The 24,036-nt window shown below is 38.7% G+C and overlaps 1 protein-coding gene across 2 annotated transcripts; it reads left to right on the top strand.

Annotated features, from left to right (window-relative positions):
• On the top strand, positions 1 to 22,026 carry PSMA6 (proteasome 20S subunit alpha 6). Of its 2 annotated transcripts, none has more exons than XM_004436405.3 (7): positions 1 to 164; positions 13,741 to 13,835; positions 14,295 to 14,376; positions 15,094 to 15,249; positions 18,226 to 18,404; positions 19,884 to 19,978; positions 21,801 to 22,026. In XM_004436405.3, exons 1-7 carry the CDS (start codon positions 89 to 91, stop codon positions 21,856 to 21,858), a joined length of 741 nt encoding a protein of 246 aa, XP_004436462.1. In that variant the 5' UTR covers positions 1 to 88; the 3' UTR covers positions 21,859 to 22,026. The 2 variants fall into 2 exon arrangements, with proteins under 2 accessions (XP_004436462.1, XP_087278719.1); XM_087422593.1 differs by lacking the exon at positions 1 to 164 and adding an exon at positions 9,122 to 9,226.
• Positions 22,027 to 24,036: the final 2,010 nt, after the last annotated feature.

The following is a 24,036-nucleotide window of genomic DNA, read 5'->3' as shown; positions in this document are numbered from 1 at the left end:
AGTCGCTGCAACTTCCGGAGGGGCTTGTGCGCTTGGTGTGGGAGCTACGGAGTTGGGCGGCTGTGCTTGAAGTAGTGGGAGCACCAACATGTCCCGAGGTTCCAGCGCTGGTTTTGACCGCCACATTACCATTTTTTCACCCGAGGGCCGGCTCTACCAAGTAGGTGAGTGAACCGGGTCCACCTTTGGGCCATCCGAATTGCTCTGTCATGCTACGGCCTGGAGCGGGCAGGAGCGGCCGGAGTTCAGTCTGGGGCTGAAGCATGGCGGGAGCTGGGACCAGAGAAGGGCCGGGGCCGGGTTGAGTCGCATGGTGTTCCCACCTCTATCTGGAGGGGGATCGGGGGCCCGCAGGCTGAAGCCCTCGGGCTGCAGGGTGAGCGGCCGCACCGCCTGGCCACAGTAAAGAGTAAAGGAAGGTAGGACCGTCATGCCTCACTTCGGCTTCCTGACGCCTCTGCACTTGTTACGTTTTGGCCTGAGCGAGCTCAACGTCTGTACTTTTCTGAAGGGTAATTGGTTCCTTAACCTCCCAATTAAAACGTCCCCTCTCCATTTTCCTTTGCAGCATGGACTTCCTTGTCCTGTGGTTAATTCCACACAGGCATTCAGAGCCTGCTATGTGCCAGACGCTGTGCTGGTCCTAGGGGATGCAAAGATATCACACCCTCTGTATACTGAAGCTCCAAGGGAGTGACAGATACGTAAACAAATGCATAAAAAGAAAAAGTACCAAATTACAAGTATCTACAGAGTTCAGGATATCTTTGGAAAACGGGTAGATAGAATGGGCTGTCAATTCTAGAGCTGTTCTTGAAACTAGCAGTCCCTTTTAACCCACATGTGTTTGAATGCTCCTATAATTTCAAAGCTGGTTCTGAATTGTAGATGAGATATGGTGAACTAGCTGTTTACTGAAGAACAGCTATAATGGAAATAAACCCTAAACTAGTTATCAGTTATTCAGTGTCACAATATATTTTGTTGGATTGAAATGGTGTCAGGATTTAGGTTATGATTATAACCCAGACCCTTAACCTCTTGCTGTAGAGAATTTAGTATCAGGAGAGCCTGATACATATTTGGTCTGTGATGGGTTCATTTTTGAGTGAGTTGAGCACTTCAGTGCCTTGGAGAGGACAGTAATATCATCTGTACTTGGAAATAATGAGAGTGTTAGCCTATAAATGAGGTTCTCTTCACCTGTAAATTTTAGAAATACTTAGAGTTAAAGATAACTTGGAATGAAACCAGTTCACTATATGGTTACATACTGTATATAATGTAGCAAGAAACAGCATCATACTGGGTAATTCAGTAACCCTTTTAACTCATCCCAGATAGAAAAATATGATCAAAGATAGAACTGAGAGATGATAACTGTATCCTCATGGAAGTTTCATTTTTAAAGTTTCATTCCTGCGTTTTAAAGAATTTTTCTATATTGGACTACTGCTTTGAATGTTGTATTTTGTGGTTTTTAATACGTGAACAGGATAAGTCACTTAGACCTATGCTTTGCTCTTGTATACTATGTTGTGAAATCCAGCCATAAAACATAGTCTTTAATTCTTCCCAGATTTGGTGAACAGAAAGGCTGAATATAGTGTCATTTTAATAGTTTAAAAAGATTTGGAGTAGAACATATTGTTCAAAACAAGTTTAATATCTAGACAGAATGATTTTAAGTTCTGCCTTGTTGAATAACACACTCCCTCTGCTATTCAGGGCACTAATTAGACATTGTTAGGAAAAGGAAAGTGAAAGAGTAGTTAGTATGAGCAAGCAGTATAGTGGTGAAGAGTCCAGGCCCTGGAGCCGTACCTGGACTCAGATCCCTGCTCTGCTCTATACTAGCCGACCTAAGCAAGTGATGTAACTTTAGCCTTAGTTTGGCTTTGCAAAGTTGGGCTGATAATTCCTTTCTTATGTGGTTGTTTTGAGGATTAAATAAGGTGATGTATGTAGAGTGCTTAGTACAGTATTAAGTGCTCAGTAAATATTGTTAGCTGCCTGTTTGATTCTTTGGCTCATTTTTTTAGTCTATTAGCTTAGTAGCTCTGTAGACATGGAATATTTCCCTTTTTATGGTCCATTCATGCTTGGTTCTCTAGTGAAATATATGTATATTGTAATACTGTAACTACTGTTTATTGGTTTTAAACTGTATAATCTACCTAAGATAAAACATATACGAATGATAGAGTACAAATTGTTAATCTTGATAGTGGAAAAATAATATAACAAAAATGGGGAGATGACAAGGGAAGGAAAGATTCATGCAAAGGTGTGTATGCTCCTCATCTTCCATAGTTGGGGCTCAAAAGATAAATGTTGTCGAAAGTTGATAAATCAAACGTTAGAGGTATAAATTTAAAGTTATAATGCTAGCCATAATTATAAACAAACTGTTGACAGTGTTTGTTCCCAGGGAGTTGGGAGAAAGATTTTTGATTATCATTTGTACCCTTTGGTAACTACTGAAAAGTTTCTCTTAACGGTGTATTCAGGGTGAGTGTGTGTGTAGGGGTGTGTGTGTGTTAAGAAAAACTGTAGAGCTGTATACAGAGCACCTAGCTTTGAAAACTAATTTCAGGAATTCTCCAAATGATCAGTAGGGAAATTAAGGCACAGATGGGGCAAAATAAGCCTGACTACTTTCAAGGCCTCCCTCTTCTGCTTGCTGATCCTTTGCTGGATAGGTCTGGCAAGGCAGGAGAGGAGCATTTGCTTGAATTTGCCTGCCAGGTGGATGTGAGCACTGCCTGGTTGCTTCTAAGAAGGGAGCATGCTGATAAGGACAGGAAAGAAGTGGACTAGTGGAGACAGACTAGAGAGGACAGTTTTCTGATCTAGATGTGGCATTATATTGAAGGCAGGATTCCTGGCTTCAAGTCCTTGCTCCACACTAACTATGAGAACTTTCTTCATGTGTAAAATAGAGATAATAATTCCACCTACCGGATAGGGCTCTAAAGGAGTTGATGAGTTAATAGATGTAAAGTACTTAGAACAGTGTCTGTCACATAGTAAGTGCTCAGTAAATGTTTCTATGAGGGATGTTGTCAGGAAGTAACAAGTGGCTGATTAAAATGGAATCAGGAGTTTCACAAATAAATGGACTGAGAAGTACTTACTGTTTGCCTCTTTTGCTGTTAAAAAAATATTCTTGTTTTAAAGTGGTGTTTCTCAACCCAGACTTCTCATGCTGCCCTTGAATCTGAATTAAATATATGTTTGTATGCATACATACATATGTGTATATATATAAATACATACATATTATAACTGCACAAATAAGTAATGAGATCAAACACTGCTATGTTTCCAAACTTCATATTCCCCCTCCCGCCACATGAATGCCAAAATTTCTAATGACGCCACCCACTTGAAGATCACCGTTTTAAAGAGTGTAATATTTGGAAGCACTATGAAGTGAGACACGCTCTGTTTAGGTTACAAGGTTAGGGAAAGATAGAATGAACAGTTTCAAAAAACATTAACAAAAAGTCCAGTCACACAGCACTGAAATTGAATATAAACATATCTTGCAGAACACCTGCCTTGCCCCAGTAGAATATCCCTTGTTTTTTTAATAACCAAACTTCATAGAATGTATGGATCTCTTAATTCATTTTTATTTTTCCAGCCCATGTTTATATGGAAAAAAAATGCTATGTATCTCCCAAAATTCGGTACAGCGTTTTAAACAAAATTATGCGTGGGAAAAATCTTGAGTTACATTCCTGTAGTTGGCAGAACCTCAGGATCACCTGTAGATGCTTTGCAAAGCTGATGAGTGTCCATAAAGGGGGTGTGCACCTCTGCTGCTGCTAGCATTGCACTGAGCAGGTCATCTGTGAGCCATTGCCACATTGTGGCATCTTGTGGTTGTCCTGAACATTTTGTCACAGTACCTTTTATATTTAGCCCATTTTTTCCTAGTATTATACAGATGAGTCCCAGAAAAGTTGGGAAAGTGTTGGGGAAAATTGTAGGGAAAGAGGCCAAGTGAATAAGAGACTACTGTGGAAAAGAGGTCTCTGTATACAAACCAGCTGTTCATTAACCATTTTGTTTGTGATCAAGGAAGCAATACATTCTAAACCTAATGGTTTGTTGTTAAGTTGAACCGTATGAAACTGCTGGTGTTGGACTGTTTTTTACTGATAAAAATGCCTGTTTCATGTGGTTCAACCTAATACTAATACTTATATATAGGTATTTACTATGTATTAAAGTTACAGTTTGAGAAATTGGGGGCTTGGGGTTGAGTGTAATCCATTATAATTTCTCCCATTTAAAAAATAGGGAATGAGCTGTCAGTTACCATTTTCCTGAATAAACTTGGACATTCAAGAACAGATTATTAAGATTAATGTAATAGTTTGCTAGTTTTGTAAGTTTCTGAAATATCCAAAAAACAAAATCTTTAGTGATGGAAATACAGTGTTTAAGTATTGTTTCTGACATGTGAATTCTGGCTTTAAAAAATAAATATGCCATGGGGGCCGGCCTGGTGGCGTAGTGGTTAAGTTCGTGTGCTCCGCTTCAGTGGCCCAGGGTTCACGGGTTCAGATCCCGGGCATGGACCTATGCACTGCTTATCAAGCCATGCTGCGGCAGGCATCCCATGTATGCAGTAAGGAAGATGGGCACGGATGTTAGCCCAGGGCCAATCTTCCTCAGCAAAAAGAGGAGGATTGGCAACGGATGTTAGCTCAGGGCTAATCTTCCTCACCAAAAAATAAAAAAATAAATATGCCTTGTAAATGCTGCCCATAAACTATTCTATTTTTTCTTAATTGGCCTTCATGCTCGCCTCTGCTGTAAATTGTGATATTACTTTTTACCCTACCAGTGTTTCATTTTTGTTGTTGTGGAGGAAGCTTGGCCCTGAGCTAACATCTATTGGCCAGTCTTCCTCCTTTTTTCCTTTTTGATCCCCAAAGCCCCAGTAGATAGTTGGATGTCATAATTGTACATCCTTCTAGTTGCTCTGTGTGGGACACCGCCTCAGCATGGCTTGATGAGCGGTGCGTAGGGCTGCACCCAGCATCCCAACTGGCGAACCCCGGGCCTGCAAAGAGAAGTGGGCAAACTTAACCGCCACAGGACTGGGCCAGCCCCCCTACCGGTGTTTCTTTAGAAGATACTCTTTAGTTATTAAGTTGTCTCTAGATTCTTTATTCTGGCAGTTTCCATTTTTCTGGAAATTATTATAAAAAATATATTTTATGGTGGTAGTGTTTGTAATGGGGATTCATTTATACAAAATTTTATTGAAAAATTACAATGCAGCATGGTGAGTACTAAAATAACAGTACACATAAGGGTACTTTTGGAAGTGACACTGCCAGGGAGAGCCAGGAAAGATTCCTCAAAGAAGATGAATTGATCTAGATGGAGGGTAGGTAAGGAAATTTGGGGGACCAGTGCATAGGTCAGTCAGTGTGGCTGGAGCATAGACAGTGACAACTGGAGGAGTAGACTGTAGCAAGATTTTGAAGAGATTTGAGTGCCATGCTAGGGGTTGGACTTTGTCCCGTGGGTTTTGGACATAGCTGGCAGAAGTCTTTAAGAATGACGAGATTATTAAGATAGCAGGAGACTTGAGTGTAGAATTAGAATTAGAGTGGACCCTTTGCTTAGCTTCATGAGTTGTCAGCATTTTGTCAATCTTGTTTTCTCTTTATCCCCTTTCCCATACACTTTCCCCCTCTCTGCTAGAGTGTTTTAAAGCAAATCATAGATATGTGTGGAAATTTCTCTGATGAGAAAGAAGAGGTGAAGAGTCAAGGATAGTACCCAGGTTTGTAGCTTGACAAACTGAGAGGTTGGTAATACCATTACTTGAGGGGGGTACTGTAAGATAAGAAGCAGGTTGTAGAGAAGAGGAGTTTATTTTCACACATGCCTGTGGGAGAAATAGGCATTTGCAAGTATGGGTTCAGAGCTAAAGATGACAGTTAATAGTGGTTATATAGGATAAAATCATCCAGGGATAGGGAGAAATGGTAGAATCCTGGGGAATACTCATATTTAAGGAACTGGCTGAGGAGATGGAAGCAGTGAATGAAACTGGGAAGGGAAGTTCAGAGAAGTAGGAGATGAATAGAGGGAATGATATTCTTAACTAAGAAATTTAAATTAAATAAAAAATTCAGTTCCTTAGTTGCATTAGCCACATTTCAGGTGCTCAATAGCCACAGGTAGCTAATGGCTTTTTATTGGACAGCACAAATATAGAACATTGCCATCATCATAGAAAGTTCTGTTGGACAGCACTTGTCTATGTAGAGAGAGAGAGAGAGAGAGGAGGAGGACCCCTTCGATGAATCCCAGCAAATTTACAGGTGCATTCTCTATTGCAAACCCTTTTTTTTTTTCTTGAGGAAGATTGGCCCTGAGCTAACATCTGTTGCCAATCTTCCCCTTTTTCTTTTTTCTCCCCATAGCCGCAGTACGTAGTTTTACATCCTAGTTGTAGGTCCTTCTAGTTCTTCTGTGTTGGGCACCGCCTCAGGATGGCTTGACGAGTGGTGCATAGGTCCGAGCCCAAGATCCGAGGGCCGCCAAAGCAGAACGCATGAACTTCACCACCACGCCACCAGGCCGGCACCAAGAAGCATTTTTTGTATGTAAAATATTTTTTATTTTGTGGGATGGAATTTTACTGAGTGGGGGGCAACTCTGTCTTTTGTGGGTTTTGTCTTTTGTATTATTTTGGCAGACCAGGTGTGTAATGCAAATGAGTGAAACAGACTGGGTGAGATATGACGAGGAGTGGTAGAAACTGTGGAAAACTGTAAAATGCATGCCAGCCCTAGTGATTTTTGCTGTGCAGGACAGTTGCTATGTGGGAATGAGGGTCAAGTGTTACCAGAATTTTTTTTCCCTAAGAAAACCTCATTTTATTTTATCTGACTTTTAGTTAATTAGAATCTTTCTAGAAAACCAACATTCTAAACCAACTTGAGTAAGCTGATTGGGCCCATGGCCAACCTTTGATTTAATAGCTACTGGTTGCAAATGTAATTTTAAATTTTCTTGCTTCCTACTTTCTTTGACTATTCAGTGTGGATATGGAGGGGTCCTTGAACACTTGAAAATGCTGCAGTTATGGGGCCAGCCCAGTGGCGCAAGCGGTTGAGTGCACGCACTCCGCTGCGGCGACCCGGGGTTCGCTGGTTCGGATGCGGGCGCGCACTGACGTACCACTTGTCAAGTCAAGCTGTGGTGGCGTCCCATATAAAGTAGAGGAAGATGAGCATGGATGTTAGCCCAGGGCCAGTCTTGCTCAGCAAAAAAAAAAAAAAAGAGGAGGATTGGCAGATGTTAGCTCAGGGCCGATCTTCCTCACAAAAATAAATAAATAAATAAATAAATAAATAGATAAGATAAGATAAGATATGAACTATTTGGGGCCGGCCCTGTGGCTTAGTGGTTGAGTGCATGCGCTCCGCTGCTGGCGGCCCGGGTTCACATCCCAGGCATGCACCAATGCAGCGCTTCTCCAGCCATGCTGAGGCCGCGTCCCACACACAGCAACTAGAAGGATGTGCAGCTATGACATACAACTATCTACTGGGGCTTTGGGGGGAAAATAAATAAATAAAATTAAAAAAAAAAAAGAAAATGCTGCAGTTAGTGGTGAAATAGGAAATGCTATGGGAATTCAGAGAAACAGTTGAAGAATGCCATTTGGGACAAAGAAAGAAAGTGTCTGTGGGAAATGGAAGAGGGTTGAGGAGGAAGGACAGGCTTTGGCTAGGTGGAGATAAGAGTGAGAGGGCAATCCAGGCAAGACCTGAAGAAGCAAAGACATAGGTATGGGAAAGATCAGGGTGTGTAAACAAAAGTGTAATGTTAAGAGGAGAGTTGGTAAATACTGCAAACTAATAGCCCTCTATAACCATAGGTGGAATATTTTTTAGGCCAAAATTGTGTTCTGAGCAATCGGGTAATAACAGACAGCAAGCAACTGAAAATGTGGTATTGAAATTAGGCAAGACCAAGCATAGTGACCCAGGTATTAGAATGATCTGTATAGAAGTGATTGTTCCTAATAGTTCCTTATCTGTAAGGATATATCACTGTAATATCTATAGCGATAACCCCCTTTTTATTCCTGATACTGGTAATTTATATTCTCTTATTTTCTTGGTTAGTCTAGCTAGGGGTTGGTATTAGTTTCCTGTGGCTGTTGTAACAAATTAACATAAACTTGATGTCTTAAAACAACAGAGATTTATACTTGCACAGTTCTGGAGGCCGGAAGTCCAAAATTAGTATCACTGGACCAAAATCAAGGTGTCAGGCAGGGCCATACTCTCTCTGGAAGCTCTAGGGGAGAATTCCTTGCCTCTTCCACTTCTAGAGGCTGCCAGCATTCCTTGGCTTGTGGCTGCATCACTCTAATCTTCAAGACCAGAATCTTCAAATCTCTCTCTGCTACCTCTTCATAGCACCTTCTCTTCTGTGTGTATAAAATCTCCCCCGCCTCTCTTTTGTAAGGATACATTTGGTCTTATTTAGGGCCCTCCAGGATAATCTCCTCATCTCGAGATCTTTAACTTAATCTCATCGGCAAAGATCCATTTTGGGGCCATGTAAGGTGATATCCACAGGTTCCAGGGATTAGGACATGGATATCATTTTGGGGCCATTTTTCAGCATACTAAAGGGTTTATAATTTTGTTGGGGTTTTTTGGTCAAAGAATATATTTTTGACTTTGCTGCTGTTTTTTCTTTGTCTATTTCATTGATTTCTGATTTGTATTATTTCTTTTCTTCTAATATGGGTTTACTTTGCCCTTTTCTAGCTTCTTAGGTTGTTGATTTTTAGACCTTTTCTGATATAAACAATTAAGGCTATTGTATTAGTTTGCTACGCTGCATAAAAATTACTACAAACTTAGCAGCTTAAAATAACATATTTATTATCTTACAGTTTCTGTAAGTCCAGTAGTCTGGGCAAAACTTAACTGGGTCCTCTGCTTAGGATCTCAAAATGCTGCAATCGTGGCGTTGTCCAGTCTCTCTTCTCATCTAGGGGCTCAACTGAGGAAGAATCTGCTTCCAAGCTTACTGCGGTTGTTGGCAGAATTCATTTCCTTGCAGTGTAGGACTGAGGACCCCAGCTACTTGCCGGCTGTTCGTGGGGGCCACCCGTGGTTCTTTGCCATCCTAGCCACTTACCAGGCCAGCAAGAAGAATCTCTAGAGTGAGTCTGCTAGCAAGACAGAGCCTTATATAATGTAATGTAATCAAGAGTGACACCCCATCACCCTCACCATATTCAGTTTGTTAGAAGCAAGTTACAGTCCCGCCCACATTCAAGGAGAGGGGATTGCACAAAGGTGGGAACACCAAGAGGCAGGGATTGTAGAGGGAAGGCCACCTGAGGGTGTTTCCATCATAGCCATAAAATTCCTTCTGAACACTGTTTTAGCTGCATCCTATAAATTTTGATATATTTTCATTACCATGCAGTTCAAAATATTTTAAAATTTCTCTCATGGTTACTTCTTTGACCCATATATTATTTGGAAGTATGTTTTTAAATTTTCAAATATTTAGGGATTTCAGTACTTTAAAATTTCCTGAGACTTGTTTTATGGCCTAACATATGATCTGTCTTGGTAAATGTACCATGTGCATTTGTACTATACCATTATATCATATGCATTTTTCAGTTGTTGCCAATAGTGTTCTATAGATACCAACTAGGTCAAGGTGGTTGATAGTGTGGTTCGTGTCATGTATGTCTACTTTTTTTGTGTATGTGTGTTGCTAGCAGTTGCTGGATGGCAATGTTAAAATCTTTAACTGAGTGGGATTGGCCATTCTGTATTTAATTTTGTCAATTTACCTTTCATGTGTTTTGAAGTACTCTTATAAGGTATGTATACACTTAGGACTGTTATGTCTGCTTGTGAATTCTTCTACCATTTTGAAACGTTCCTCTTTATCTCTGACAATGCTTTTTGTCTTGAAGTCTACTTTGTCTGATATTAATATAGTCCTGCCAACTTTCTGATGCTTACTGCTTATATGATAAAGTTTTTTTCATTCATTTATTAAAGTGTGTCTCTGGTAGACAGCATATATTTGAGTCTTGCTTTTTTATCCATTCTGACAATTTCTGCTTTTAATTGGAGTGTTTTGTTGATTAACATTTAATGCAGTTGTTGTCATGGTTAGATTTAAGTTTACCGTTTTATTATTATTTATTTCTGTTTGTCTTTGTTTTGTTTGTTTGCTTGTTCATTCCTCTGTACCTCCTTTCTTGCCTTTGGATTTTTTGAATAGTTTTTAGAATTTGATTTTAATCTCTTAGCTTTTTGGCTACATCTCTGCTTTTTTTCGTTTAGTGGTTGCTCTAAGGATTGTAATATGCAAGCTTAACTTCTAGTCTTCTTAGAGTTAATATTTACCACTTCACATAAAAGTACAAATCCCAAAACCTTATAGGTACATTTACTCCCTTTCTTTTTTATAAGTAATATATCTACATATTTTATAAACTCCAAAAAGTTATAATTTTTGTTATTTTTAAAGAATTAAAGAGGATAAAATAATCTTTCCTGTTTACCCAGATAGTCATCATTTTTGATGTTCCTCATTTCCAAAGATCAGGGTTTTCATTTAGAATCATTTTCCTTTAGCCCAGAGAACTTCCTTTAGCATTTCTTGTTGCAGTTCTGAAATCATCTTTATTTTGCCTTCATTCTTAAAGGATATTTGTGTTGGATATAGAATTCTGAATTGATGGTTTTTCTTTCCACACTTTAAGGATGTTCCACTGCCTTCAGGTAAAGTCTGCAGAATTCAAGTGATTGTTCTCTTGTATATAATCTGTTCTTTTTCTCTGTTTTCAAAATTTTCCCTATTTTTAGTTTTCAGAAAGTTGTCTGTAATGAGCGTAGGTATGGTTTTCTTTGTATTTATCCTGCTTGGAGTTTGCTTGATCTTTAGTCTGAAATTTTATGTCTTTTGCCATATTTGGAACATTTTTAGCTATTATTTCTTCAGATATTTTTTTGCTTCGTTCTTTCCTCTCATTATAGGACTCCAGTTATGTGTGTGTTACACCTTTGATGTTGACCCACAGACTCATTGTCTTTTTTAATCTGTTTTCTCTCTCTTCTTTAGAGTGGATAATTTGACTCATTTACATATTGACTCACCCTTTCCTTTATCATTTCTATTCTGGGGTTAAGTCCATTTGATGAATTTTTCTTAATTCCAAGTATTGTATTTTTTTCAATTCTACACTTTCTGTTTGGTTCTTTTTCACCTTATCTGCAGAGATTTCCTATCTCATTTCATTTTGAGAATATTTTCCATTATGTCATGAGCATAGTTTTAATAAGTTTGCCTGCTAATACGACATCTGGGTCATCTCAGGGTTGGTCTCTTGCACATGGATCACTTTTTCCTGTTTTTGGTTTGGTTTTGGTTTGTTAGTTTGTTTTGGTTTGTTTTCTTTTTTGGTATGTTGAGTAATTCTGGGTTGTATCCTGGACATTTGTGAATGTTAGCTTGTGAAGACTGGATTCTGTTATATTCCTCCAAAGGGTGTTGATTTGTTCTAGCGGGCAGTTAATTTGGGTGGCAGCTCAAATCTCACTTTAGTTCTTTTATCCTTAGCTTGGCTGCTTGGAGTCTGTCTTCTGCATGTGTGGTTGTTATGGCATCAGCCAGAGATTTGGGCAACATTTATATGTAGAAGTTGGGGCTCTCCCTCTCTGGCTTTCTCCTTTCTCTACCTCAATTTCCAGCAGCTGTGGTTATCTCCAGACTGTTCTCTAGTTCTTCAGGCCAAAAGGGCTGAGCTTTCTATGGGTGCTTAGCCCTGACTGAGGTCTGCATTCAGGCTATAAGCCATGAAAAAGGGAACCTCTACCCCATGCCGTTCTCTTCTTCCAAGCATTGACTCCCACTCTAAAATCTGCCTATTTGGGTCTGGTGTCTTCAGGTAGTTATTGTTTTGTCTAGAGTTTATAGTTTTTTATCTATGGAAGGTTGATCTGATAGAATCTTTATTGGCCATATGAGAAACAGAATTGAGCAACATTTTGAAATGTTATGTTTTAGAAGTTATTTGTGATGTAATGGGATGGTAAAAATAAACTATTATAATTAGCCAATTAAATCTAAGCTAGATTTAAGGATTTCCTTAAAGATGATTTTTCTAGAATCTTTTTCCTCTTTTGTTCTGTCTTCAATATATAGCCATTTAGAAATATTTGATAAGGGATTTTTATTACAACTCTTGTAAAAGGAAATTCTTTGGCGTTATAGGTAGTATCTTCCTCAGCTGGTGCTCATCACCAGTGGCCTTTTGAAGGAATGAGACTGGGCCTCAAACCCAGTGCCCGGAGTAATACTTGATAGAATTTTTAAAGCATCTATTATATGTCAGAACGTAGATAATGATTGAAGTTATGAGTAATTTTTTTCTTTTACATTATCTTCTATATTTTCTACAGTGAGCATATATTAGTTTCTGTTGCTATTTTCCTAATTACAAAATATGTTTATATTAAATTTAAATATTACAGAAATACATAACATAGAGATAGTCTTATCTGTAATTCTGCTCTCCAAAGGCAGTCATTCTCAACTAAACTGCGTGATGCCAAAGTAGTTTGGTTTTGTGTGTGTGTGTGTGTGTGTGTGTGAGGAAGATCAGCCCTGAGCTAATATCCAATGCCAATCCTCCTCTTTTTTTTTTTTTGCTGAGGAAGATTGTCCCTGAGCTAACATCCGTACCCATCTTCCTCCACTTTATATGGGATGTGGCCACAGCATGGCTTGACAAGTGGTGCGTCGGTGCACGCCCGGGATCCGAACGTGCGAAACCCGGGCCACCGAAGCGGAGCGCATGCATTTAACCACTTGCGCCACCAGGCGACTTGTGCCACCAGGCCAGTCCCCAAAGTAGTTTGTTTTTATGCTACCACTTTTTTTTTTTTTTTTTTTTTTTTTTTTTTTGCTGAGGAACATTTGCCCTGAGCTAACATCTGTGCCAATCTTCCTCTGTTTTGTATGTGGGTTGCTGCCTCAGCATAGCTGCTGACAAGTGGTGTAGGCCTGCGCCCAGGAACCAAACCCAGGCCGCTGAATATGCTACCACTTTGAGCTAGCTATTTTAACATGGGGAATGGTTTGAGAACAGCTAGAAGTGCACAAGCTGAAGCTTGTTCAGACAAACTAAAGAATCCTACGTTGTAGGTAACGTGAAAATTGCAAAAAACACGATCCAGAAAAATTTAACTTGGAGAAAAAAAAATGCAAAATAACAGCAGTTAAAGCTGCATATGGTCAAATTAGTTATTGACCAAAGTTAACAAAAATAGTAAATCTTGAGAAAATTTAGAGCAACTAAATTTGACCCAGGAAAACCAGACGTGGTAGAAATAATGGCCACAAAACAAACTTTTAAAATGATAAAACATAATTGATAAAGATTTGATATAAAAATTAATTAAATCTTTAGAAATTTGGTACTTAAGCCTGCTGAAAATGGTTTCAGTAAAATTAAAATGGAAAGACATAGGGTTGGTTTAACTGATTTATTATCATTATTATTATTTTGACTTTGCACATCTTAGATGGCATTCCGTGTTAGTTCATTTAGGTCTGTCTCTTTGTAATGACTGCTTATTATCCTACTGCATGAATCTATGATAATTTATTCTGCCTTTTAAAAAAAACTATTCTGTTTTCCAGAATATGCTTTTAAGGCTATTAACCAGGGTGGCCTTACATCAGTAGCTGTCAGAGGGAAAGACTGTGCAGTAATTGTCACACAGAAGAAAGTACCTGTAAGTAATACTGCCCAGATCGCCAGTTGTTACAGAATATAATGCAAGAATTTTTCACAAGTTTGTACAAAGGTATATTATTACCTATTTACGTTAACATTATTCTTGCTTTGACTCTGCTGTCTGTCATTTAAGAAGTAGTTCTGAGCAGCAGTGGACAGTTTAGCTGAGTAGACAGAATTAACATGTTAACTTTGTGGTGTGATTATAAGCACTATGGGATTTCTAGGTCTTTTATCTTCAGGGACCTTGAAACACACTTTGGTGAGCTATAGTTCTTGCCCACAAGAAATAAAAAAAGAAAACAGATCCCCCCCATGCTCTTTAATTGGTTTTAACTGTAAAATGAACAGAAAACATTTATTATATAGTTTATCGTTATAATTCCATAGTATTTTTTATCACTACACAGAGACCTGTGATTTTTTTTCAATGATCTTGATTTATTTTGTTCTTTAGGACAAATTATTGGATTCCAGCACAGTGACTCACTTATTCAAGGTAACCGAAAACATTGGCTGTGTGATGACAGGAATGACAGGTAATTGGCTTGATGTCTGCTTACGTTTGTTATTTTCTTCAAATTATTTTTGAGTTATATTAATTTTAAAAGGCTGCCTCATTGCCTGATTTTCAGGTGATATGAGTAGATTTGCAGTCTTCCAGGGCTAATGTCAGTATCTTCAGAGTATTGTGAGCTTTTTTGAAATCATAAGTGTAATAGATCTCTATGTTCCCGTCAGGGAAACTGGGCTGAGGCCCCACTCATGGATGATTTATTTCAGATATAGTTAATTGTTTAAGGGGACGTAAGTCAGTATATCTCAAACCTGGTAATAATGACACTGGTTAGAAGTAGGTGAGAATTATAAAAATTACTTTGCATTTCTGTTTTCTGAAATCAAGGGAACATTCAAGCCTACAAAAAATGGTTAAGAGAAACATTATTCTCTCTCCTTAAAACTTTTTCTTTTGGGAGTTGTTAGATACCTGAGAAACTTTTGACAGCTGATGTCAGCTGACAGCTCAGCATAAAAGGGCAGTGCTGCGTATAGAACTCCCATCTCTTAAAAGTTTTCCTTTTTGTCATGTACTTTTGCTGAGTCATTCACTATTCATTGGTGGGAGAAAAAGCCATAGTGGACCACTTCTGCTTTCCTTTAGTCATAATGGAGAGAGAGATATACAGGGAAAATTTTCTGGCTTTGAGGTTTATTCTTGCCTTCTAAAGAAGTAAACCTTTGTTTTTTATGCTCAGCTGACAGCAGATCCCAGGTACAGAGGGCACGCTATGAGGCAGCTAATTGGAAATACAAGTATGGCTATGAGATTCCTGTGGACATGCTGTGTAAAAGAATTGCTGATATTTCTCAGGTCTACACACAGAATGCTGAAATGAGGCCTCTTGGGTGTTGTAAGTATGCTAAAACGTCTCCCAAATAATTGATGAATTACATATATATGTGTCTGTGGGGGTTTTTTGGTGAGGAAGATTAACCCTGAGCTAACATCCATTGCCAATCCTCCTCTTTTTCCTGAGGAAGATTGGCCCTGAGCTACCATCTATGCCCATCTTCTTGTGTTTTATACGTGGAACACCTGCATGGCTTGATAAGCAATGGATAGGTCCGAGCCCAGGATCCAAACCCGAGAACCCCTGGCTGCCAAAGCAGAGTGCGTGAACTTAACCACTACGCCACCGGGCCAGTCCCTGAATTACAATTTTTTAAAGCAAGTTATTTCAGTAACACTTGGGTTCTGAACATGTGGTTTGGAAATTATATAAGGTGGGAAAATCTTTATAATAAATCAGCAATGAAGGATTGGTTTCGCAACAGTATTTTAGGCGTTATCTTTAAGCTTTAGATACTATTAGACTTTTTGTCAAAATATTTCTGTTTAGGGTGTGTGGTTTGAAAGATCCAAGTTGCTGTAATATTAAGCTGTTGTATTGGGAGTTCTGCAGCAATTCCAGATTACTAGTTCTACAGCAATGCCTAAATTAAGCATCTTTTTTTTTTTTTTAAATATAGTTTCACTCCATTTACATATATTTTATAATTTTATTTATTTATTTATTTTTCCCCCAAAGCCCCAGTAGATATTGTATGTCATAGTTGCACATCCTTCTAGTTGCTGTATGTGGGGCGTGGTCTCAGCATGGACGGAGAAGCGGTGCGTCGGTGCGTGCCCGGGATCCAAACCCGGGCCGCCAGCAGAGGAGTGTGCGCACTTAACTGCTAAGCCATGGGGCCAGCCCCTAAATTAAGCATCTTAATGTAGCTTTTTCTTTTGACCACCCTAAGGAATCAGGCCCACGCACATATTCCTGTGATTGGTATTTTTAGGATAAAAAAATTTTTTTTAAACAAGTAAAATTTTATTGGAAAAGGGATAAGATTTACTGATTTTAGATTTAATGTAATAAAGTAGCCTGAAAAATTCAACACATGTTTGTTTCTGACATTGTCCCATTCATTTATGAGAATTAAAGCAGTGAGTGTAATGATTTCTCTTTTTGGCATCTGACCCTATTTTTTGACCTCTCACTTAAAAATTCTCCCTTGATTTCTTCAGTGATACTCTCCTTAACGCATCCTCTTCTGCTGGTCCCTTAAATGTTGTTGCTCACCAGGTTTCTCTCCTTGGTCTTTCTCTCCCTCTTTGTTCTGTCTGGGTGATCTCACCCACTTGCATGTCTTCATTTACTGCCTGTATGCCAGTCACTCCCACATTCGCTTTAGCCCAAGCCCTTCCTCCATGTCTCGCAGATACTTCAAATTTGAAATCATTGCTGTTTTCCTACTTGATCCTCAACTTCTCTTTTCTACTCCCACCCCACCTTCCCTGGTCATCTGATTAGTCAGCAAGCGTTGCCTCAGAATATCTGTTCCTTCTTCATCTCCTCTGTCACTTCTTCATCGTCTGTTGCCTTAGCCACCTAATTTATCTGTTTCTTCTCTCTATTCTCACTCTTTCCTAGTCTGTCTTCCATATGCTGCATGAGTTATCATTTTAAAATCCAATTGTGATTGTTGCTCCCTTGGCAAAACTGACTCCTCATTGGCTATGGTATAAATTCCAAAACTCCTTAATATGATGTGCAAGGCCCCTTAAGTTTACTCCTGAGTAGCCTCTTTCTTGTACTGCTTTCTGTCCTCCCTCACCTGAAGCCCCTGTAGTACATGGATCTTTTTGTCATTCCCTGGGTGTACCCTGACCTTTCATGTCTCAGTGCCTCTGTGCATATTGTTCCTTTTGCCTTGATTGCCCTTCATGTCCTTATCACTTGTTAAACCCTGTTCCTCTTGCAGGACCCTGGAGTAAAGTGTTTCTTGTTTCCCCCCGGGCAGTAGGTGCATATCTCTTTTGTGTTGCCCTTGTATATATCAAATATAAAATGTAAAGAAAATTATAGGGTGACATAACATTCGAATAAAGCACATGTCTGATCACTGTCATAATGTTTGTCCATAAAATAAGGTTGAAAATTCCTCATTAGTAGACTCTACAAAACATCTATAAATGTGAATACGGTTATTGGTTAATACTGAATCTTATAATAGGCCACTATGTAAAAGAAGTTCAAATCTAGAATATAAGAAAGCAAGAATTAAGCCATTCTTTAAATGCTCTGTTGAGTAGAAAGAAGTTTGGTGGTGGTGTTTATTTTAATTGCATGTCATTGTAATAACATGATTAGATTTGCAATAACAAAGTTATTATGTACAGAATTTAGAATTTGGTTTATACTGACTACTAGGGGAATGTATACAAGCAATACCAAAGATGGGCAGTGTAAAGGTAGGCAAGTAGCCCCTAGGTGTATTTCACTTTGTGCCAGCATTCCCCAGGTGCGTTCCATACTTTTTTAGTTCCCTGGAACCTAAGTAGATAGTTCTTAAATTTTAAAAAAGGAAAGGGTATTCCTTGGACAAATAAATTTAAGAACTACTGAGTTAAAGTAGGTCTATCTACAACAGAACATTTTAGAACATTTAATATGTTATTGTTATTATTTTCTCTAAAAGAAGTATATGAAAAGTTTATTTTTCAAATTTATTTATCCAGGTAATATCTTGAGGGGTTAGGGTTCAAAAGAACATACTTTGGGTAATAGCAAGGATTAGAAAATTGTTTGTAAATTACATTGGTGATGATTCAAACTTTTTAAAAATCTGTGATAAAACCTTTTACAGACTAGAAATTTTCTGTTACTTAACTTACCTGTGGGGATAACCTGTATTTTATCAGTTTTCTCAAAGCAAAACACGTATCCTAAAATAGATGGCCAGAGTAATGATGAACAACAGCTATGTGACAATACCAAGAGAGAAGAAATTTTGTTGTATAAAGATATAAGATATTTAATGAGGGTCTTTCTTTTTAGGTATGATTTTAATTGGTATAGATGAAGAACAAGGCCCTCAGGTGTACAAGTGTGATCCTGCAGGTTACTACTGTGGGTTTAAAGCCACTGCAGCAGGAGTTAAACAAACTGAGTCAACCAGCTTCCTTGAAAAAAAAGTGAAGAAGAAATTTGATTGGACATTTGAACAAACAGTGGAAGTAAGTTAGCCAAAAGGAGCTGACTTTTTTTTATGCTATATAGAATAGTGAAGAGCATTGCATAATTGACAAGCTATACAGATTATTCCTGGGTTATATCTTGTAATTTTATTTATTTATTTATTTTTCCCCAAAAGCCCCAGTAGATAGTTGTATGTCATAGTTGCACATCCTTCTAGTTGCTGCATGTGGGACTCGGCCTCCGCATGGCCAGAGAAATGGTGCGTCGGTGCGCGCCCGGGATCCGAACCCGGGCCGCCAGCAGCGGAGCGCAAGCACTTAACTGCTAAGCCACCGGGCCGGCCCTCTGGGTTATATCTTGAGATCCAAGTTTTGTCAGCTTAATAGTAGAATTGGTGTCATTAAGCTGACATGGAAACCTTGAGGACTGCTTTTGTTTACCTCATTCCCTATCTCATTTCGTAATATATTTGAAACTGCTTTCAACAAAACACATGTAAAATGGGAAAACATAACTAATAGGAATCAAGCCAGGCCCAAAGACCTGTATGGTTGTGACTCAAATAGGCTTAAGCTTCCTGGTAGCAAGGTGAAAAAGTTGAGTCAGTGACGTTGCTCTTTTGGTCCTGAGGGAGAAACGACCACACACCAAATTCTCAGGGAAGCAAACATCTTCCGAGTAAAAGGATAAGCTCACAGGAAGACTTGGCAAAGAAATTATCTGGGGTGCAAAAGTAGAGCTAGCTTTATTCAGGGTTCTTGGGACTATTCATTATGGTTGGGAACTTTTAGATTGACAGGACGAACAAAAATTCTTATACAAATATTTAGTAACCTTAGATCAGAGAACCCTCTTACTGCCAATAGGTTAAAAACAAAGATTTTAGTAGATTTTAGAAATGAAAGTCTGGGATTCAGCCATTCTAAAGACTAACAACATGATTCTGATAAATGATAAAGGAAAAATTACCATCTAATACTTCATGTTTGGTTGGCAGTATTATTTATATTACCAGGAGATACAAACCTAGTTCTTTTCTAGGAGATACTGTGCCCTGTTTAAATGTTTCTTAAAGGTTTTTTTTTTTATTGCAATTCATAATTACCTAAGTAATCACATCAGATACAAAGCCACTTAGAACATTCTTAAATTGTTATTACTGTAAATTCCTTGAAGGAAGACGGTATTGTTCATCTTTATCCTCTCCCCATCTCACCCCAAGTGCTAAGCATAGTACCTGGCGTGTAGTGGTCATCAAGCAAATAGACTGTTTTGTGTCAATCATCCTGTTTGTTTGATGGACCCCTTTAATTTATGGCTCAACTTGGTATAAACAAGTTCGTCATTGGCAGGTGACATATTAAACAATCTGTTAGTAACGTGGCTGTAAAACTACATCACTGAAACACGGAGCAGAAACAAAGAGCTTATGGTTAACTCATGATTTAAGTAAGCTTGGAATGAGAAAATCTTGGAATCTGAAAAAAACTATATTTTAATGTTGATACTTTTTTCAGACTGCAATTACATGCCTGTCTACTGTTCTGTCAATTGATTTCAAACCTTCAGAAATAGAAGTTGGAGTAGTTACAGTTGAAAATCCTAAATTCAGGTGAGTTATGTCATCAGCCAGGTACTTACAGAAGTTTCCCAAGTGAAAAATTCTAGCCTAGAAGGCTAGAGGTGTGTGGGTCCATTTGTCCTATAACTTGGGGGAAAAAACATTTTTCTGAACTACAATTACAGATTTTTTCCTCAGCACCTGAGAGATCTGTTTTAAAACTTATTGGGTGTCTCTTTAAGACATGCGTAACTGTTTTTCTCATTTCAGAATGATTTTATATCTAATACCACAGGTGACATAAAATAACCTCCTTTATGTAAGGAGTAAAGTAAGCATAAGTATTTTCTTTTTTGGCTTAAGGCCAGTAGAAATTCAACTCCCAAAGTAGTAGTTTTCAGGTTTTTCAGGTGGAGTTTTGATTATTTCATGGTTAAGTGGAGCTTTGAAGAGCAATATGAAGTACTGATATATATCAGACCCTATCTGGAGATCTTTGGAAACCCCGAATTTTGAATATAGCTAATTGAATTGCAGATGCTGGATGCTTGTCTGCTCTTACTCACTAGGTGACTAACTCCCACAGATCAAACTTACAGCTTCCATGAGTCAAATCTATACTGGGTGCTTAACATATATCAGCCACTTAATCCCCCCAGCAACCCCATGAGGTGGTTTACTTACCATCAACCTGGATGCTCTTGTGAAGAGTGAAAAAGACCTCAGTTAATCCACAGATGCAAGGAACTGCTCTAAGACATGTTAACTGTAATATATATCTACCTTTAAGTCACAATTATAGGACACATGGTCATGTTTAGGGATAGGAAAAAAGCTTAACCAGGCCTTAAAGAGTTTTTTATTAGTATGCATTTTTTTTCTAATTTGTTTTTTTGTTGTTGTTGCCTGCAGTTAAGTGATATAAAAATGAAGGATTTAAGAAAAATTTATAAAATTAAAAAAAAATTGAATCTATCTTCTAGATAGGTTCCATTTTTTTTTTTCCAGTAGGAAACTGTTATCTTTTTTTTTTTTTTTTAAGCAGTAAAATTCCAGCAGGAGCAATTTACAAATCTCTCTAAAGGACCTACAGTTAGTTCTTGTTTTCTTTTCTATTCTGAGACCCTCCTATAACCTTTAAAATTTTTATTTTCATCTATTAGTTAAATAAATAAGAAACCAAAGATCTTGTGTCTTTTTGTGTCTTCAAAAAGCCCTTGTATCATTTATGAATGCTGTGATAGTAAGTATACTTAAATAACTAGACTGTATAACATGAGCATCAACAACTATACAAACTGCTTACATTGCCCCAATTTGCACTAAAAAAATGTCACTTTGACAAATTTCACTTTTTACAAGTCCAGCAGTAATAGGTCACATTAAAGGTTGCCAAGCAATTGATTTCTTTGGGGCAAACATCAGTTAGAAAATATATGTTCAACATGGAGTACCTTCTTCCCTCTCAAACTTGAATTATACTAGGTATAAAGGCATTTTGACATAGGAGCTAAAATAGAATATATTATGTATAGTTTAGCTTTATATTTAATTTAAGTATTTTCTATCACAGCTGCAACTAAAAGAGTTTTCTTTTCAAAAGACTTAATTCTGGATCTGATGGCAAAGAAGTAAACAGTTTTGTGTATAGTCAAAGTTGGTATGATGTCTAGGAATTTCTTCAAAATAATCTGAAGGGATGAGTGTATAGATTTTGAAAAGATTAGCTATAAATTGATAATTGTTGAAGTTGGGTGATAGATACACAGGAGTTATTACTGTCTATTCTACTTTTGTGTGGGTTTGGAATTTGCAAAATAAAAAGTTTTCAAAAAGTAAATAGTTGTGGGATTTTTTTCCCTTTGCCTTCCAGGATTCTCACAGAAGCAGAGATTGATGCTCACCTGGTTGCTCTAGCAGAGAGAGACTAAACATCCTAGTTAGTTTACCACATCCGTGACGCCACTTGCCTGTGTGTTTGGTAACAACAGACCAACATTTTGGAGGCCCCTGGATTGAAAAAGGAACCTCTCCCACTCCTTCTGCCACTGAAGTGGTTGGGACTCTATATAAATAAAAACAGTGCTTTTGGAAAATAATCGCATCCTGTCTTTTTTACCTCCAGTTTTAAGTATTAAGCCTTTAGTACATGCAGACTGTTAAATGTTCACCATCCTCATATTGTAACAAGCTTTATTGTTGACGAAGATGCAAGTTACTTTGGCTTAAGGAATAGCCAGAAACTTAAACTATAGCTATCTGCCATAATTAAGAAATAGCAGGGCCGGCCCTGTGGCTTGGTGGTTAAGTGCGCGCGCTGCGATGCTGGTGGCCCGGGTTCGGATCCCGGGTGCGCATCAAGGCACCACTTCTCCGTTCATCCTGAGGCCGAGTCCCACATACAGCAACTAGAAGGATGTGCAGCTACGACACGCAACTATCCACTGGGGCTTTGGGGGGAAAAATAAAATAAATAAAATCTTTAAAAAAAAAAAAAAAAAAAGAAATAGCAAACTAAAAACCTGGTTTCAAAACTCGGCTCTGGCTGTAAGTTGGCATGTGAGGCAAGGCCTTGGTGGGGTTTTTTTGTTTGTTTTTCTTTTTGAGGAAGATTAGCCCTGAGCTAACATCTGTTTCCAATCCTCCTCTTTTTTGCTGAGGAAGATTGGCCCTGGTGTAACATCCGTGCCCATCTTCCTCTACTTTATATGGGACACTGCCACAGCATGGCTTGATAAGCACTGTATAGGTCCGCATCCGGGATCCAAACCTGCAAACCCTGGGCTGCCGAAGCAGAGCACGTGAACTTAACTGCTATGCCACCCGGCCGGCCCCAAGGCCTTTGTTTTATAATTCCTCATTCATTCAAACGAGATATTCCTGAACCTGGACTCCAACTTCTGTTGGAGATTTTAACTATAGTAAAAAGATTAGCATTATTGCTTTTAAGTAGTTTTGAGATATACATTTATTCTATAGTCAGAACCAATATTTGTGTGTGTGTGTGTGTGTAAGATTAGCCCTGAGCTAACATCTGTCACCAATCCTCCTCTTTTTGCTGAGGAAGATTGGCCCTCAGCTAACATCCGTGCCCATCTTTCTCCACTTTATATGGGACGCTGCCACAGCATGGCTTGACAAGCGTCAAGTGCGTCCGTGCGCGCCCGGGATCCGAACCCTGGGCCACTGCAATGGAGCGCACGCCCTTAACTGCTGTGCCACTGGGCTGGCCCCAAGAACCAGTATTTTTAAGAGCAGAAATTGTAGTTACCTTTGAGAAACAATAGGGCTAGAAAAGTTGTAGCGTATGTGTATTTTCTATGCTGCCTTAAGATTAATTGTTTAAAGCAGACATTAAGGAGTTGGTCTGTAGTTAAGTAGAGATACCATCATAAACAATGTTAAGGGAAAAAGAAGAGCAAACTGTATATTCAGAATAATCGTTTGGTTTTTTTTCATGTACAATTAAGTTTTTAAAATTCCCAGAGTGAGTCCCTGGTGACCTGAACCACTAATTGTTGTAGATGATCCAAAAATCTTGGAATGTCTGAGGCCAATACATTTCACTTGCACATTTGCGCTGGGTGAGACTAGTGCTGTTACTTCATGCAGGTGAGCGTGGCTGCTGTTCTAATACCAATCCTCAGAGTCAGTTGCCCCTGTTTCTGCAACCACTAGGCCCACAAAAGGGGAGGCAATGTGAACTTGTGACCACGAGAAGCAGGAAACTTCACCCACCACATCCTCTTCAGAGCTGAGTCATGAGTTGTAAAGCATCCTAAAAGGGAAGCAGGGTTCTTCCAGTTCAGGGGCTGCTGCTCTGGGATTGCCCATCCAAATCCATGAGGTCCTGTAAAGGTGCTGCCATCATTTTGAAAGTGGGGTCTGTGTAGAAGGGCTACTCCCCTGAACAGACTCTGAACTTCTGTACCCCTAGAGCCTTGACTGACTTCACCCTTCTGGAATCATGGATGAGAGACTAGCAAATAACTCAGGTTTTCTGTAAGAAAATACCTTCTAGTGATAGAAAATGAAAATTCTCTTACAAAAATAGATTTTTACATTATAACGTAAAATCTAGACGAATTAGAAGTTAAGTATAAAATAGT

Source organism: Ceratotherium simum, chromosome 3 (assembly GCF_057802395.1).
Source record: "Ceratotherium simum simum isolate JZ-2026a chromosome 3, ASM5780239v1, whole genome shotgun sequence".
Taxonomy (NCBI): domain Eukaryota; kingdom Metazoa; phylum Chordata; class Mammalia; order Perissodactyla; family Rhinocerotidae; genus Ceratotherium; species Ceratotherium simum.
The sequence above is the reverse complement of the archived record's forward strand: the minus strand, read 5'-3'. Positions and strand labels throughout refer to the sequence as shown.

Coding starts and splice junctions, on each gene's coding strand:
- PSMA6 (XM_004436405.3), top strand. CDS start 89: ATGTCCCGAGGTTCCAGCGCTGGTTTTGACCGCCACATTACCATTTTT. Junction 165..13,740: donor GGGCCGGCTCTACCAAGTAG/GTGAGTGAACCG, acceptor TCTGTTTTCCAG/AATATGCTTTTAAGGCTATT. Junction 18,405..19,883: donor CATTTGAACAAACAGTGGAA/GTAAGTTAGCCA, acceptor TACTTTTTTCAG/ACTGCAATTACATGCCTGTC.